Source organism: Lolium perenne, chromosome 4, assembly GCF_019359855.2.
Source record: "Lolium perenne isolate Kyuss_39 chromosome 4, Kyuss_2.0, whole genome shotgun sequence".
In the NCBI taxonomy this organism is placed as follows: domain Eukaryota; kingdom Viridiplantae; phylum Streptophyta; class Magnoliopsida; order Poales; family Poaceae; genus Lolium; species Lolium perenne.
In genome coordinates this window covers 51,795,655-51,814,852 of record NC_067247.2, presented here as the reverse complement: position 1 = coordinate 51,814,852, position 19,198 = coordinate 51,795,655, and the positions used below count along the sequence as shown (strand labels likewise).

The 19,198-nt window shown below is 41.2% G+C and overlaps 1 protein-coding gene and 1 long non-coding RNA gene across 3 annotated transcripts; both read right to left on the bottom strand.

The window, feature by feature from the left end:
* Positions 1-3,222: 3,222 nt before the first annotated feature.
* Positions 3,223-8,264, bottom strand: LOC127292507 (uncharacterized). 2 transcript variants are annotated; one of them, XR_011742470.1, is made up of 4 exons: positions 7,627-8,264; positions 5,423-5,576; positions 4,622-4,681; positions 3,223-3,816 (listed from the first exon to the last, which is right to left on the bottom strand). It is a non-coding gene; the product is annotated as an uncharacterized lncRNA (long non-coding RNA). The 2 variants fall into 2 exon arrangements; XR_007845161.1 differs by lacking the exons at positions 5,423-5,576; positions 7,627-8,264 and having other exon boundaries at positions 4,622-5,416.
* A 2,449-nt stretch (positions 8,265-10,713) lies between these two features.
* LOC139838941 (uncharacterized) lies at positions 10,714-11,292 on the bottom strand. The gene is made up of 2 exons (XM_071828956.1): positions 10,824-11,292; positions 10,714-10,742 (listed from the first exon to the last, which is right to left on the bottom strand). The coding sequence occupies exons 1-2, from the start codon at positions 11,290-11,292 to the stop codon at positions 10,714-10,716; spliced, it is 498 nt and encodes a 165-aa protein (XP_071685057.1).
* Between the last annotated feature and the right edge of the window lie 7,906 nt (positions 11,293-19,198).

Genomic DNA, 19,198 nt, shown 5'->3' with positions numbered 1-19,198 from the left:
TATTAGGGTTTTGATTAGCTTGGAATGATATAAAAGTGGTGTAATAAATCATAACAATCATATTTACGCAGAAGGAATAGTAGTTATAATATGCAAAGCGCAGTTGTTAGTTTTTAAGTACTACATGATATGGTTAATGATTACTTATTATTTATTTCAAAATAATAACTTTTGAAGAACATGTTACTTAAGAAACAATAATTATTTCAAGTTTGAAATATTTGCTTCTATTGTTTACTACGATTCTTAATTGAGTTTCTTAAAGAGGTATTATATGGATCCTAAGCAAGATGAATTTAGTTGCATCTAGTAATTGTAGGGTTTAGTTACGCATGAACATATAAAGTGAATTATTACATCGATTTGTTAATATGGTTGATCACAAGGATGCGGTAGTAATAAGGGTGGTTAAGGTTGATGACTTTTAGAATAGAAACTAGGGTTCACATTTAGTTGGTACCACTTGCTCATCTAGGATTTATTAGTAAGAACACATGGAATTAACAACTTTACTTGTATTTGGGACTTGTACAATTCTAGTAGAACTTTAGCATGCATTTATTTACTTAGTATATATCTAGGACAAGATTAATAGGTTCACATTTCATAATTCCTAAGATTTTAGAGTTTCATATAAAATTATAGAGTTAGGGTTTTACTCCTAATGGAATTAGGATTTTGAACATGATACTATTAGGGTTTCTTATTTTCTATACTATTTTAAAATAATAATTGGTTGAAAAAAATTAAAATTTAAGAAACACTTTTAAGTACAAGTTAATAATTGTTTAAGCCTTTTTATTATTTACCATCTGGAGATAATAATAATTAAGTTTAATACAATTTAGATTTTTAAATACCAAATAATGATAGTGTTAATGTTAATATGATTAACAAAAATTACTTTTGGTGTTTTATTTGCTTCCTAAATGATTATTACTTGTTCTAGAAATTTTATTAATTACCGAATTTTCTTCGAATTTTGAATAAAAGAAAAGGATTCAATAATAATTGTTAAATAATTAAATTTTCATTGTTATTAAAAAATTAATATTGTATTTTTATTGGATAGAGTTTATTTTTCATGAGAATTCTGATATCTCATTTGTATTTTTCTGAGCTAAAATGAATTTGATATGAATTTGTAAAGCTTAAAATATTTTCAGGAATTTGGAATTAATAGAAATACTAATTGTACCCGGATCTGACATAACCGTGTCACGACGGGTGGGGCATGGCCAGGTCAGCTGCCACAAGGGCATTGACCGAGGTCAAAATCGAGGGCGTGGAATCGGGAGCTCCTGGCGTGCGGCCAGTCGAGGACGACAGCGTGTATTTAGGACTCCCGCGCGTGTGTGAATGGACTGGGTTGATGCACGACTTTCTACTGAACCTAAATGTGGCGGCGCCTTCCGCGAATGGTCACCAGAGTTTCTCCGGTGAGCATCATCTGCGGCGGTGCACGGTGGACTACGACGCTAGGACGATACAAGGTGCTAGGGAATGGCCAAATGAGCTTGGAAGATGCGTATTCTCACCCCGAGGATACTAGTGTTGTTGAAGACGCCGATTGGGGAGCAGAGATAACGGCATGATCAAATCTTCGGCGAGGGTCAGCGAAAGGGAACGCTCCAATTCTCCTCCTTCAGGTCTTCCCTTAATGCGCTAGTTCTTCAGATTGTTGAAGACATCGGAGCGCTTCTTCCAAACCACCCACTAAACCCCAGGATGGCCTCTACCGACGGCGGCAAGAAGGACGCCGACGAGATGCTTCAGGGAACTAAGAGAGATACAGAGAGGAATTTACAAGGTGGCGAGGCAGTAGGGTTTGTCGGCGGTCCTCGAGGTGGTTTTATAGCTCAAGGAGAGCTCGGAATCGATGGCAATTCCTCGCCGACAACTGGTATACTGCGGACACGGTGGTTAGGGTTTTGGGAGTGAATCACTTCGTATTTGGATAGGCTTAGACTCAACGGAACTTGTACTTGATTCTGGCATGATTGTTGGCATCCGACTCATTCTTATCGCTGACGAGAGAGAGGACGATTGGCGTGGTCGCGTTGTTTTTTTTTGAAACTCACAATATATTAAGCTAGCAAGACACCTCATTAAAAACCTTCCAGTCCCCTTAGGTACCCTGGTAAGGAAAAGAGTGCGTCAGAAACTTGCTACCAACATCATAATTCAGTTACATCGTGAATCAGGCTGCTCAGAATGCTATCTGGGGGCTCATCGTCCCAATTACAATTATATTTATCTAAGAAACCAACCTTAGCAAGATCATGAGCAGCCTTGTTTGCTTCCCTCGGAATATGGCTAAAAATAACACTACCTATGCTAGTGCTCAGGTCAATGCAGTCAGCATAAATTGCAGCTGGCTCACTCCACCAGGACTCAGATCCATTACAAGCATCAATTATTTCAGATGAATCGGACTCAGCATGGACCGAATTGCACCCTTTCCGTAGAGCGAGAGTCAGTCCCTCTTTCATCTCCATCGCCTCCGCCATAGTAGCCGAAGCAACATGGGGTAGATACGTTGTACTCGCTGCAATAAACCTTCCTTTATAATCACGCAAGACAGCTCCCGTAGCCCCTTCACGAGAATCGGAGAAGAATGATGCATCCACATTGAGTTTGACTTGCCTCGGTTCAGGACATCTCCACTTCTTTGTATTATCAGCCAACAGAGAAGGAGAAGCTCTGTCAGCATTAGTAGTAACTAGTTGAGTGTCCGTGCGTTGCCACGGCCCCTTTAATTTTGTTTCTCGTCGCATAGATGAATATAATACATATGAATTTCATATGTATAAAAAATGTAGTTACATGATGCTCCCCAATTAATAATAATACAAATATTTGTCAAACTGTTTTAACTTGATAAAACATCTTATATTATTGATATGTCACAACAGTATCCAAGTATGCATAAAAGGCAAGGACGGACGTAGTGATATTTGACAACATTATCTGTTTTTTTTTTTTTGCTTAGAAACAATAAACCAGCTATATTCTTCAACTATGGCATCTTCCAACATCACTTTTTTTATTCTTGCGTTGTGGGCTCTCTCTCTCCTCCTCCACTCCTCTCGTTCTCTGTACCCAACAAAAGTAAATAGTGAAGTGATAATGTGTAGTATCATGCCACAATGACTTCACATAAAACTGTGCCCACAGTTTGTAGAAACAATAAAGAAACATGTACAAGGATAAATTCTGATGTTGGACAAGCTCTCTCAAACAATATATTTAGGCACACCATTCAACTACAGCAAGTTTACATTTCGATTGACATAGAATCCATTAATTGACATCCAAGGTTTTACAAGTGCAATTCCTATTCAAAGGCTTGTTGCTAAAAAGCTTAAAAAGCTTTGCATTCTTTTCGGCTGGTTTGGTCGTAGCTAGAGGCACAGATCGTTGGGCAGAGGCTCTGTAGACACACCCTTGCACCTAAGGTATCTTGGCGCCAGATGGCAACCCCATGGCCAACATTTTTATTCTGACAATGATGTAATATTGCTTCTACCACCACCACCTCTCCAATCAAGATAAAGTTCTCATGTCGTACAATAAATAAATTCATTGGTAAAGGGTATCTGACGATCAAATTTGTGTTCGTCTCATAATGGGTGAAGCCTCCATTCTGCAGCTTTTGCTCCATCAAAGGCCAGGGAGAGGCAGTGATAAGCATCTATATTTGTCTTTGACTTCAAACTCGAATGGACTTCTCTAAAAATGACTCTGCATGAGCATAGATTGTTCATAGCATTTAGCTGATCAAGCGCGATGACAGTTGAGGTGCTGCAAGTTCTCCTATATCATGAGAATCATTGTCTTGATTAGGCATGGCACATGGTTGGAAGGTAATTCTACCAAATTAGTATGTATGTCGCTTAAAAATTGCAGAAAACACATCGACCAAACAACCCAAAATCCATAATGATGGATGCATGCACTATATTAGGAAAAAACATAATTTCCAAATGAGACCATGAATCATATATAGGTGGGCAACAAACGGTCAAACTGGTGCTTTTCATTCTATCATGAGCTCTTTGCCCATCTGATAAATCATTTATGGATCACCAAAATTCTAGGAATGGCCGAATGGCCGGAAACTGCAAGCAGATGTAAAAGCACAAAGGTATCACAACTAAATCTTTGAAACAAACATTTAACTATGTACTACTGAATTCCAATACAATTATCACACCAAATGGACTGTTGTAGTTTTGATGTGTAAACGAGAGCATAAGCAAACAAAACTTCCTGCAGTTTCAAAACAAAATTCCTTTTCCTACAACAAAGTTTACTTTGAATTGTCCACCAGAATGATGTTTAATTTTACCCTCTGTTTCGACGTGCTAGTTGAATCCAGTAACATTTTTTCTTTGATCCTATGCTTTAATTATACATGTTTATTTACACCAACATACGCGAGAAAATATTGTTGCAAATGAGGTTATGTACAGAACATTCCAACATTCATGTGAATAGGTACTTTATAGCATTCCATGATACACCTTAGACAACAAGGTACCGCTATAATGTGCAAAGATCATATAATTAAAAACTACCATGATACAAGAACAGACCCAAATAAGGAAATGATTATCACCTGGATGACTCATATAATGTTGCAAAGTGGAATCTTGGGTACCACTCGAGTAGCGAGTTCCTCGTGTGGGAGAAAAATCATGTGTTAGATCAGCTAAAAAAGGTTGAGAAACACCATTAACTATTTACAGTAAAATAACTGAAGTTATTTTGGCTTATTAGTTTAAAAATATATCATTTACAGAAGGGAGGACACCATTAACTATTTACAGTGTACATATAGTAACAAAAATTCATCTAATCCTCGAAAATAATCAACTATAGTGAAGCACAAACTATGATCACACTCAAAATTTGACTCTACACAATATTGAGCTCCAATTCAGATTTCCGGTTCTTCTCTAGAGAATGAGAAATGCTAGAGAACAGTAAAGGGCGTATCACTTACTGTTCTGCAATCACCATTGGTACATACAAATGTGAAATAATTATGAAGTTTGTCACATATGGAACTTTGCACTTAGAACCATAGTAAGGTGACCATGCCATGCCAAGAATATAAAAAGATGTGATGTGATTTACAAAATAAAATTGTTTATTCTATGCAATTATGGGCCCAGTCCCTAGTACTTCCCAGATGTGTCTCCCATTTTAAATAGCAATATTACATGTTCAGGCTTTAGAATGCCAGTCAATAAAACTCAATGCTAAAATGAAAATGCTTCAGCAAGAATCCTCAAAACAAAACCAAACAAGAATTTCGTCAGCAGATAATGCAAGTACCAAAATTTTGTCATAAATGCAGCACACTCTAGAGAAATATTACAAAAGAGTGAAACATTTTGCACTTTCGATCAATTACCTGAAGTTTCTTTATCTCTATCTTCAATTATGATTCAGACTTGAAGCAATCAATAGAAGATAACCACTTATGCGAATCAAGGATTTCTTGAACTGGGATGTCGACTTAATCACAGTTTGAAAACTAAGCTTCCAAATTCTCTTGAGCCCATAATCTACAGAAAACAAATAAACATATATAAGAAATGCAGAAAACACACAAACTCATATATTTGTTATCTGATTGTATCCACACACAATCAAACCAATAGTGCCAGCTAATTGTAAAGTTGCAAAAGGAATTTCAGAAAACTCTCTAACTTCAGAATTCCTAACTTGAGTATAATTCAGTGCACCTTGAGCTGTCAGCACGTAATGCTAGATTGTCAGATGTAGAACATCTACTACTGATGTACTGCAATGTTCACATTTTAGGAATATGACTGTCAATCTAAGAAAGAGGATAATGTTCAAAGTAAATAGCTTAATGGAGGATGATAATCTTCTAACCAGTAACCATGGAGAGAATAATGGAGGATGATATTCTTAGAAACAGAAAACAGTAAACGGTTCAACCTTGAACTTTTCGAGAACTCATCAGCATAGACTAACAGCAAAAAGCCAAACATCTTAAAACCATACATCACTCCAGTTCGCTAGTTGTTAAAGAGCCTCGCTATCTGTTTAGGGTAAAACTACAGTTGCACATATGGCATTGGGAACATTAAAGATCAGTTCCAAAACAGAATGTTTCTCGTGCATTTCGACTGAGTTGGCTTAGTTTAAGTATGTATACTATCGAGCTAGAAATTTGTGCATCTTTGCACGTCTTTCCACATCGTATGCCATTAGCAGAAACCACCACACTTAGATACATCAGTCATTTCAGCTGACATATCTTTACTATATGAGCTTATGAGAGATAGACATGCATATGAGTTTCATGTTACTGATCGAATAGAAGTATGTCTACAGTAAAAATAATCCAGTCAATTTACAAAGCTAGCTAGCTTGTACCCTTGCAACTCGGCGGACACCATTTCAAACACATAATCAATCTCCAGGACTCCATACACTGGCAGGTACTACACGCAAAAAAGCTAACATCTGATCTAGAGAAGTTGTTATACCCAGAGCGTACTGAACAACATGGAGTGGATGGAGGCCTGGAACGACACACCCCTCTGAGCCAATTCAAAAGAAGGTCAGCCGGCGTGGCGGCGGCACCGAGCCATGCTTAATCTCTAGTACATGATCAACGACAAGATAGTCTAGCTAGCTAGCTGATGTCTCTGCTTAACTTTCCCAAATGTACGTACACTCTCACAGGTTCCGCCAGCAGTGATGGTGGAGGACACGCCGCCGTCGTCGACAACTGCCGCGGAGCCATGTCAATACCGTACCGCCGCTGCGGTGGAGGGGCACGTACCAGTGGACCATGACGCAAGCATTCCAATGGTGTCGTGGGATTTCCAGTTTCACCTATATACTGAATCAATATATATAAATATTGCAGGCTCTTGTAAGTGCGCTTAAAAAAGCGTGTACAATTAGCTGATCATTTTTTTGAAATCACAAGTATTGATTGACTGGATTTCAGTTTCACAAAAGCACACTTAAAAGAGTGCAGACGTTTCTTTCTAGATGATTTGGAGCCACTCTAAAAAGGACCAAACCAAATATTGTCTGCAGTCAACCAACGACAGACTTGCAGATCTTTCAGGACCATTTAGCGTCTACATAGTCGAACAAAGGAAGAAGCCATAAATGTAAACAAAATAAATTACATAGACATTATAAATAACAGAACTTATTAGTCATGTAGAATCCGGCGATGCACCAAATCAAGTCGGAGGAAGTGGAGGGACTGTTGTATCTGTTCACGATGGCCGCCTAGCCGGATTAGCTAGATGGAAGGAGGAAATCTATTTTGGGGTGGAATAGATCAGAACAGCTAGCCAAGGAGACACGAGAGCTGCATTTCATGGATTCGGAAACTTGTCTATGTACATAGAATGAATCTCAAATGGCAATATAAATTAACAGACATTGTTATACATGAATTAGCACCGTTTGTCATAGATTATGGATAAATGCTTGGTCCTAACTCCTCCTAAGCTAGTTCTTCTGTTGTCGTTCATCCTTAGTCAACACAAAGCTACACTGGTCTAGACGAAAAATAAAGTTAATTTATAGTAATCAAGGAAGAGGGGCATACATCTATACCTCATGCATCTTGATTCCTTGAGGCGAGTGGTTCCATGCATCCACTTTGTTATGGGCAGCTCGTTGCTCCCGAAGGAAATATCCAGTTATCCAGATCGACATTGTTTGTACCAAAGTCGCCTCGTGGTAATCATGTCCCAGACTGCAGATCTCAGATCCTTGGGTCCGAATGTGATTGGAAGCTGCATCTTGTCGATTTTGGTGGAACCGGGCTTAGAAACTCATGGACGAGGAGCGCTGAAGGCGGTTGCGGGATGAGCTCCGATTTGCGAGACAGAGTCGACCTGGTGGTCGTCAATCTCCTTCACGGTGGTTGCGTCAGTGTAGACCAGATCATGCGTGCCGGCCGGCAGCGGCGAGGCACATTGGAGACGGGTTGGGGAGTTGGGGCACGTCACCTGAAACATGCGGCGGGACGTCCTCCGGTCGGCGGGGTGGTTCCTCACCGAATGGAAAGGCGGCGCAGTCATGGCGATGGATGGTGGGGGAGGGGGCGTGGTGGTGGGAGAGAAGGCAGCTCGTGAGAAAGAGATGGAGAGGCTTCAGTTGTGTGATCAGAGGAAGGATCCCACGTTGTGTGCGGTTTCCTTTTCGTGTTTGTGTGGGGGTGGGGATGCTGGTTTTCTCCTCTCCGGTTTTCGTGGGTGCGGGGCTGCGGGATCGTTCGATGGCAAACATGCTGGGTTTTTCAAGCGGACCGGAGAGGTGAGGACGTACCATGGGACACCACCTCTAGCCATTTAATATAGTAGAGACTAGTAATAGAGAGAATAGAGATCTTACATCTATGAATAGGTGGAACTTGTTCATTGTGTGTTTTCCTCCTCCTGAGCCACCACAAATACCAGCACGCCATCGATATCGTTTCTTTTAGACCAATATTAGAGAAACCAGGGAGTGAATTGTCTTGCCGACGAAGAATATGTTCCAACATAGCAGACCCTGCCATATCGGCACTGGCGGCTTCCTCTATCACCGGTTGAAGACCAAGCGAACTCCAAAGCTCAATAGCTGATTGGCATTGAAACAAAAGGTGACGAACGTCTTTAGGATCTTGCTTGCAAATCGGACACCCCCTGGGGTAGGAATGTGGCGATTCGCTAATATGCACTTGAGCGGAAGAATTCCGTGGAGAGCCCGCCATATAAAGATCTTCACCTTACTAGGGATTTTAAGTTTCCACAATGTTTTCCACACTGGATTATTTATAGACCCGCCAGGGAGTGCCAACAGACCCGCCGAGGCTCCAAATTGGTGCTTCCATTGTACATGGTACCCAGAATGTACTGTGTAGCGCCCATGTTTGGTGAAACACCAAGCCAAAAAATCATCAAACGCTTGGTAATTAACAGGGATTTGAAGAATTCGGCCAACATCCACTGGACTAAATAAATTACTCAACAATGCGACATCCCAGCCTCCTGTATAAGGATCTAGTAATTCTGAAACTTTTGTGATCACTGCATTACCTCGTGAAGAAATAATCTTCCGTGAAGGACTGCTAGGAATCCAAGGGTCTTGCCAGATATTGATTGACTCACCATTGCCTACCCTCCAAATATGTCCTCGCTTAACCACTACTAGGCCAGCTAGAATACTTTGCCAAGTGAAGGAAGACCCTGCTTTAGGTCCAGCTTTTAGAATGTCACCCTGAGGAAAATATTTAGCTCGCAAGACTTGGGCGCAGAGAGACTCTGGATCATTGATTAGCCTCCATACTTGTTTTGCTAACAGAGCAAGATTAAAGGAATGAAAATCACGGAAGCCCATACCTCCATCATTCTTTGGATAACACAGCTTCCACCAAGCATACCAATGTATTTTATTACTATTCTCATCATCTCCCCACCAGAATTTAGCAATCGCATCCATCATTCCCTTACACACCAATTTCGGAATCAAGAAAACCGACATAGCATAAACCGGTATTGCTTGGGCAACCATCTTCAGTAGAATCTCCTTGCCTCCAATAGAGAGCTGTTTTTATTTCCAACCATTGATACGCTGAATAATTCTCTCAATAAAATGCTGGAAACAATCACTCCTATCCGCACCCACCAGAGCAGGGAGGCCAAGATATTTATCAGAAAGAGCTTCTGTATCAATATGGAGAGCTTCACAAATTTCTGCTCTCATCGGGCTGTTAGTACAAGGTGAAAAGAACACACTTGATTTCGATAAACTCACCAATTGTCCCGAGTTTGCACAATAGGTATCCAAAACTTGTTGCAAGGAAGTTGCATTAGTCATATCAGCTTTCATGAGAATTAGGGAATCATCAGCAAATAGTAGATGTGAGACTGATGGTGCATTTCTGCACACCCTTACCCCATCGATGCCACCAACTTCTTCTTCATGCAGCAAAAGACTGGATAAACCCTTCGCACAAAGGAGGAACAAATAAGGTGAAAGGGGATCTCCCTGCCGTAGACCCCTAGTAGGAACAAACATATTTGTTTCTTCAGAATTAAAACAAACTTGATACCGAACAGAACGGACACATGACATCAACAGAGATATCCACCTTTCAGCAAAACCCAACTTGCGCAACATATTTTCCAGAAAGATCCATTCCACTCTATCATAGGCCTTATGCATGTCTAGTTTTACTGCACAAGAACCCACCCTGCCTCTTCTTTTATTCTTAATAGAATGGATGCATTCATAAGCCAGAAGAACATTATCAGTTATCAGTCTTCCTGGGACAAAGGCACTCTCCATCGGAGAAATAACTTCTGGTAGAATTATCTTCAATCTAGTCGCAAGCATCTTAGATATAATTTTATATATAACATTGCATAAGCTTATAGGTCTATACTGAGTCACCAATTCTGGATTATCGATTTTTCGGATCAGAACAATCGTGGTATCGTTCCACCCATCTGGAATAATTCCTGTATTGAGTGCTGTAGAATTTCTTGAGTAATTTCGTCTCCATAGATGTTCCAAAACTTTTTATAAAAAATTGCATGAAGACCATCTGGGCCCGGAGCTTTGTAGTCACCGATACTAAGCATGGCTTTTCTAACTTCCTCAGCCGAGAACGGAGCAAGGAGGTTGGTATTCATCAAGTCAGTAACCTTCGGATTAATCCTCTCCATCATTGTCGGATCCACCTGTGCAACCTCAGACGAAAACAGGTTAGCAAAATACTGAAAAACTAGAGGTTTGAGCTGATCAGTACCTTCCCCAATTACCATCCTCCCCACGTAGCTTTTTAATAGAATTCTTCTTGTGTCTGGCCGATGCAAAGCTGTGAAAAAAGCTTGTATTCCTGTCACCCTGCTGCAGCCAATTTACCCTTGACCTTTGCTGCCAATGAACTTCTTCCTGCTCGAGGATAATCTCAATAAGAGTCGCCTTTTCTTTGGCAATAACCTCATTCTCATCTGTCATAGGACCGTTTACTGCATTTTCCAATTCTTGCTGGACCTTTTTCAGTCTATTTTTTGGTTTCTGAAGTATAGCCGAGTCCCATGCATGAAGCGAGCTGTGCATGAGACCTAGCTTGCCCAACACGCCACCCTCAGGGTTTGCAACAGCTGCCGCCTCCCACGCGCGGTTGACAACCTCTGCAAAGTCCTTCTCAAGGAACCATTTCGCCTCGAACCGTTTTGGCTTAGTAATGCGATTAATAGATGGTGATTGGTACTCTGTGTCGACCATAATCGGTCTATGATCCGAGCGAGCATAATCCAAGTTTTGGACAACTTCCCCCGGGTGCATAGCGTTCCAGGCCTCATTAGCAACTGCTCAGTCAAGCCTTTCTCTAATACGACCTCGCTTCCATGTGAAAATATTACCAGAGTATCCAAGATCCTCTAGCCCGCAGTCTGTTAACGCATCTCTGAAAGCCTGCATGTAATTCTGAGGGCGATGGTTCCCTCCTTCCTTCTCATGAGAATACAATATTTCATTGAAATCACCAAAGACCATCCAAGGAAAATTACTGATGCCGTTCAGTTCTCTCAGTTTGTCCCAAGTTTTATATTTATCCTCCCAACGGGGTTCTCCATAGATACCTGTTAATCTCCAAACCTTCCCTGGGTTTTCAACAATCTGAACATCAATATAATTCGGAGCCGAGAATAGCTGATGAATAACAACCTCTTTTTTCGAGAACAGAATTACGCCACCACTTCTACCATCACTGGGATTAACAATTTTAAAATCCATTTGCAATCTCCTACGCAAACAGTCAGCCGGGTATACATCTAAGTGAGTCTCCGATAAGAACATCACATCGGGATCATAACGCCTTCGAACATTCAAAAGCGAGCGAACTGTCGGGTCGTTCCCCAAACCCTGACAGTTCAGACTTGAGAGTTTCATTGCGATCAGACAGACTCCTCTCGAGAGTCCGCCGATCCGAGTGAAGGGGAGGAAGCTCCATCCTTCTTAGTACATTTACTCCTATCCATCATATTTTTACCGTCTGTATTACCCACATCCAATGAATGCTGCCCATCCGTGATCATAGGAAGAACTGTCCCATTTCCAGTATCAGAGCATTCTTCTTCAGATAATTTACCATCTTCCAAGTTCAACCGACGTTTCACCCCCGATTCAGTCGAGTCTCTGTCGTCCTTTTCAATGTCCATCATCTTGGATGGGCTTGATGCTGTATCAGCTAGGGGATCATCAGGTAAAGCCTTCCCATCCACATATGCAAGAGCATTGTGGCGCCAACTTGCTGACTGATATCGACCTCTACCACGAGGATCTCTGCCACCACGACCTCCTCCATCTCTACCCTGATTACCACGGGCAGTTCCACGGAAGCCTCCCATAGATCGGCCACGCCAAGTAGACAAGTCAGCTTTCAAAAAGTCACCCCACTTCAACTTACTTTCATCATGCTCTCCTGTGCCACACTCAAGGTGAGTATATCCGAGAAAACCACAGGCTCCACAGAACCTTGGTATCTTTTCGAATTTGATTTGATAATATTCTCTCTGTCCTCCTCTAGCAATTGATACAAACCGGGCCAAGGGTTTATGAACATCTAGTTTAACTCTGATACCAGCAATTTGAGTTTCAACAGTGCTAACTGGGCCAACCTTTTTCTGAACCAAGTTTCTGATCAGAGCCTCGTCCCTATATCCAATGGGTAACTTATGTATTTGAAGCCAAACCGCAATCTTATTTAATTCTACAGATTCTATAGCTGATAATCCATCATATGGCTCAATTATCACCGCGTTTTGTCTAAATAACCACGGTCCGCCTTGCTCAATTTTTTGCCAATCGCCTAAGCAGTGACACTGAATTGTGAATAGGTTCTGTTCGAGTGCTTGGAAAATTACCTCTTTTGCAAGGCTCCACGCCGTTTTCATATGCTGCTCGAACGTTAATGGACCGAAGAAATTTGTTGTGTGCACCCTCGCCAATGCTAGCCACTTTATCCCCTCCTTAGGCGCAGTTTCCTCATCTTCAAAGATCAGATCATCAATCTCATCGTCCTCAATTCCAAGCCGCTGAAGCAGATCGTCAATCGCCTCTCCTTTTTTACTACCCGATCCTTCTCCATGGCTGGTCGCAGATGTTTCCGATCTCGAGTCCATGGTGAAAGCACAGCCCGCCAAACCCTAGTAAACCAGGGTCGCGAGAACACCTCTGAACAGAGGAGTCCAAAGAAGAAAGCCTCCTTCGAAGAAGAGAAGAAATCCACCCGGATTGGTACCCGGCGCGGAGGAAAAGAACCCTAATCGCCAGGGTCGCGTTGTTGATCTTCGAGAGGAAGAATAAGATACTTTTCTTCTTTCCTTTTTATACCGAAGCGGTGTACTGGTTGGACTGGACTGGCGCTGGGCTAGGTTGTTGGGCTGCTCGTGCGGTACTTATGGGCCTTCGAAGCCAACCAGGTAAAATTCTCTTCATTTTCTTTTTCTATTTTTAGTTTCTATTTTGAATTTCCTATTTTAATTCAAATTTGGATTTGATTCTGTCTTGCAGATTTTTTGTTTAATTTATTCATAATTAATTTCATCAGATAGTTTCAAATACTATGGTGATATTATAGGGAATGATTTATGGTTTAATAAGTTTGTTTGTTACTTAATATTTTAACTTGGATTTAGTATTGCAATATGTGTGATTTTTTATATCCACCTTTGGGCATTCAAATTATATTTCAGAAAGTTCGTTTTTATTACCATGTTGTAAATATGATTTTATTTTGTATTACATTGCAATGGATTACAAGGCAAAATTTTATTACTTGATTTCTATTTAAAAATGGTTGTAATAACATTATTTTATGTGCGTAAATATTTCCAAGGACTTGGAAATTGGATTAGGTTATTCTCAAGTCTTTGGTGTTGTTTTCTTAGGCCTTGGATGAAACTAGTTAGGGTAAATCTTGTTTCTCTCATGGGACATACATTTTCTCAAAATGAAGCTTTTATATCACTTGTTAATTTGATCACTTGATTTATATTCTTAGAGTTAACTCTAGGGTTTACTAACGGATCACATCACATGGATTTAAGGGTAGGACATGTTATTTTGGTTTGCTTAGGATCACCAAGTGATACATAAGTTGGACTAGGGTTCTAGGTAGGTTTGAAGTAGATTGAGTTGACTAGGGTTTCTCTTCCTTACTACTCCCTCCTTTCCTTTTTATAGTGCCTATAGATTTTTGGCACGAAAATTAGGGCAAGAGTATTTTTTACACAAGACCCCCTCGCTGAACAATTTGAGATCAGACTAAAATTAGGGAAATCAATAACTTTCTAACTTACCATAAAAAATCCTACAAATATGTCTGGTAGACTCTCCATATATGTGCAACCAGGTTTAATTAAGGAAAGAAAAACATTGCTTCCTAAATCTAAGCAATCCTTGGGGGCATGCATTAGTAATCTCAATTAATTGTTTCCTATTTTGTATGGATTTTTTTCATGCATGCCGTGTGGGAGTTGACCGGTGGAGGGAGTTATTGAAAAAAGCCAAACTACAGCCTTATATTGTGAAACAAATGCCAAAAATCTATATGCATAATAGAAAGGAGAGTATATGATATTTGCTTCAAAATATTGCTAGGGTTGACATATGTGCTTAGCTAGGCAAGATCTTGTTGTTCTGCATTTACCTACCTACTTAAGATGTTGAGAATGGTCTAAGGTTGATTATTACTAGTAGTCTCCCTATCATTTTATGTGATGGATGATATCTTATTATCACATAAGGTTTAACTTATCTTCTTATAACTCCAAAGATTCGTCATGCATTATACATGATCAACTTATTCCATGCTAACCTCTCTTTATTATCTTCCTCTTATCACACTCATTCTAGACTCTTACGGTTTTATGATCATTACTAAATTGTGATGATCATGACATTGGTCTCCTAATGGATCACTAGGAAATAGGGTTCTCCATCTAATTCAAGTGTTGGGTAGAACAAATAGGGTATAGTACTGATCTTTTACTCCCTTGGATCTAGGCATGGCCAATGTTTAGTAAAGATATATATATGGATAGATAAGAATGTAATGGTTATGGTTTGATAAAGAACTGGTGTGAATGTCCTTGACATGAATTCAAGATTTTAGTTGAAGATATACCATGTGGGTCATGGTACGTAGGAATATTGATTTAGTAAAAATGATAGGAAAAAGATAAGTAAAGAATAGGTTCTCAATTATTTATGTTCTTTGGTTTGTAGTTGAATAAACATCCATGAGTGGTTGTAAGGAATACCATGTTATGATCCTTTATAAGATCTAGTATTTGACCCTCACTTAGGGCGTTGTTATAGTAGAATAAATCTTATTTGGTCTAACCCATATATAAAATCATATCTACCCAAAATAAGGTCTAAGTAAAGATCGCATTGAGGTTTATGGCGCTTGACTTGATGATCTACTTCAATTCCATCAAGTCAAATGTAACTTTAGTTACTGCGACAAGTTTATTTGAAAGCACAAAAAATCCTCGGACTTTCTATGCATGAATAAAATGCACACATCTATGTTCTCTCTTTTTCTAGCCTCTAGACATTGCGTTGGCAATGGCCTCCTCCTCGCTAATGTCCGGCGGCTGGGTCTCTGGATCCCACGCCAGGTCGCCATCATCGTGCCCGTTGTCTCCGCCTTGGAGATAGCCGTACTCCGTCTCGGAAGCGTCGTCGTCCTCGGCGTCCTCGTCCACGTCACCGTCATCGTACACTCCCTCGTCGTTGTTGTCGTCGATGGCGAGCTCGCGGTCGAAGTAGTCAACATCGTCGATGGCGAGCTCCCTCGTCATTGTTGTCGTCGATGGCAGGCTCGCATCCGGCCATGGCACCTGTTGGTTCTCCTCCCAGAGGCGGCGCATGAATTCGATGTGTATGTACTGCTCTACCCTCGGCTTCTTGCCGGACCGCGAGCCGCTTGCCTCGTGGTCGTTCTTCGTCTTGCGGTGCGGCCAACCCTTCCCCATGGCGTCATACGGGTGGATATGTCAGGCTATGGTCAGGGCATGGTCGAGAAAATGGGTGCCAAAAGCGGACCTTAAAAATGCTCGAACATCTTCAATGTCCTGCCATTGAAGCCGCCGCCCACCAGCACACGCGCGCGGGAGGCGAGGCGAGCCATTAACACGGCACAAAAAAGCTACAATGCGCCACCTATCACGCTGAAGATGAAGCATCTATGTTGCTGCCAGGCGGGCCCGTGCGAGAAGTGCGCGAAAGACCCCACTGTTCGCGTAGCGTCCACCTAGACGTATTCACGGAGCATTTTTGGGCGGACGGACGGGTCAGACACTATACAACCGCTGAACTGGGGTATAGATGTATTTTTTGACCGCGCGGTAGCAAATGGATGCGGATATGCCCTAAGAGAAAAGAGAGAGAAATAGGACCATCATGTATTTGGAGGTGATAGGGACCGATGCCCTAAGAAAAAAGGGGGAGTTACACAAAAATAACCCTTTGTGGGAAAAATGCAAAAAATGACCTTCCGACTAAACTAATTCACGCCTCTAACCCTTTTGTGTGGCGTCCTTGCGAAGGGCACCACATATGTCTATGTGGCGTTCATAGGAGCGACGCCTGATGACCCACAAGTATAGGGGGTGTATCGTAGTATTTTCGATAAGTAAGAATGTCGATCCCAACGAGGAGCAGAAGGTGTTGACAAGCAGTTTCGATGAAGGATTCACTGTAAATGCTCACAGACAAGTATTCAGGGGGTTTTGGTGTAGCAGATGAATAAAGTACGAGTAAGTAAAATGCGAGAGTAACAATTGCAGCGAGTGGCCCAATCCTTTTTAGCACAAAGGACAAGCCGGTTTGTTTACTTATAATGACCAAACGTTCTTGAGGACACACGGGAATTTAGTCTAGTGCTTTCGCTTCATACAGCTGATTAATCTTCATTGTTTTGATAAGTGTTGTGTGGGTGAACCTATGCTAATGCACCGCCCTTCCTAGGACTAATACATACTTGTGATTATACCCCTTGCAAGCATCCGCAACTAAAAGAAAGTAATTAAGATAAATCTAACCACAACCTTAAACTCTGAGATCCTGCTATCCCTCCTGCATCGATATACCAATGGGGGTTTAGGTTTCTGTCACTCCAGCAACCCCGCAATTGGCAAACGAGTACAAGATGTATTCCCCTAGGCCCATAAAGGTGAAGTATCATGTAGTCGACGTTCACATGACACCACTAGAAGAATAATACCACAACTTAAATATCATAACATTGAATATTACTCAACCATAATTCACTACTAGCATTTAGACTTCACCCATGTCCTCAAGAACTAAACGAACTACTCACGAGACATCATATGGAACATGATCAGAGGTGATAAGATGATGAATAACAATCTGAATATAAACCTTGGTTCAATGGTTTCACTCAATAGCATCAATAACAAGTAGAAATCAATACCGGGAGAGTTTCCCCTATCAAACAATCAAGATCCAACCCTAATTGTTACAGCGGTGATGAGGTGCAGCGGTGGAGACGGCGGTGATGATGATGGAGATGATGGTGATGGTGATAGAGATGATGTCCAGCTCGATGTCTGTGACGATGGCGTCGATTTCCCCCTCCTGGAGGGAATTTCCCCGGCAGATTTCAGCCTGCCGGAGAGCTCTTTTCTAGTGTTTTCCGCCCCGCAGAGGCGGCTATGACTCTACGCGACTATCCTCTGGAGCTTAGGTTTTCGGGATGAAGAAGTACGCGAAGGAGAGGAGGCCAGAGGGGGCTGTGGGCCCCCTCCGCACAAGGCGGCGCGGCCAGGCCTTGGCCCGCGCCGGCCTATGAGGTGGGCCCATGGCGGCCCTCCTCGGCTCCCCCTTCTGGCTCCCTTCGTCTTCTGGAAAAATAGGATTTTTCATATACTTTCCGTCAATTGTTGATCTTCTGAAATATTGCATTCTGACGGTGCTTTTTCCAGCAGAATCCTGACTCTGGTGCGCGATCCTCCAATAATCATGAAACATGCAAAATAGATGAAATAACATAAGTATCACCTCTAAATATGAAATATATCAATGAATAACAGTAAATTATGATATAAAATAGTGATGCAAAATGGACGTATCAACTCCCCCCAAGCTTAGACTTCGCTTGTCCCCAAGCGAAACTGAACTCGGTAAACAGGACCACATGTTTATGGAGTGAAGAGTCGATAAATAAAATACGGACAAGAAGCGTCATATTCATTCACACAAGACATTCTAGTGAACAACTTCCTCATATAATTCAATTTGAAACAAGTATAAGGTAATCACAAATAAAGGTGCATAAGAATCATAATTGGTGATGGCAAACTTCGTTCTTGGTCAGAGAACAATTAACAGATTATGTTAAAGCTTATATGGCACAACTTGCATACTCAATCATAATAATCTCTCGTAATCATTGATAACTTTCAAAGCTATATTCATTCAGATAAAACTTGTACTAAACAAGGAAGAGTAGAAGGCATGATGAAATAGATCACAATATAAATGATTTGATCACAACAACTCAAATACTTGCTTAAGATGGAGGGAAATAGGTTTACTGACTCAACATAAAGTAAAAGACAGGCCCTTCGCAAAGGGAAACAGGGATTAAATCATGTGCTAGAGCTTTTTCAGTTTTGAAATCATATAAAGAGAATGAAAGTAACATTTTGAGAGGTGTTTGTTGTTGTCAATGAATGGTAGCGGGTTCTCTAACCCCCTTGCCAGACAAACTCTCGAAGAGCGGCTCCCATAAAGTTTTATTTTTAGGTGGCACTCCTTCCAACCTTTGCTTTCACAAACCATGGCTAACCGAATCCTCGGGTGCCTGCCAACAATCTCATACCATGAAGGAGTGCCCTTTTTATTTTAGTTTTATTTAGATGACACTCCTCCCCTCCTTTGCTTTCTCAAGCCATGGCTAACTGAATCCTCGGGTGCCTTCGAACAATCACAAACCATGGAGGAGTGTCTATTCGTAAAATTATGAAAATTAATTAATCGGGGCTGGGAACCCCATTGCCAGCTCTTTTTGCAAAATTATTGGATAAGCGGATGAAGCCACTAGTCCATTGGTGAAAGTTGCCCAACAAGATTGAAAGATAAAACACCACATACT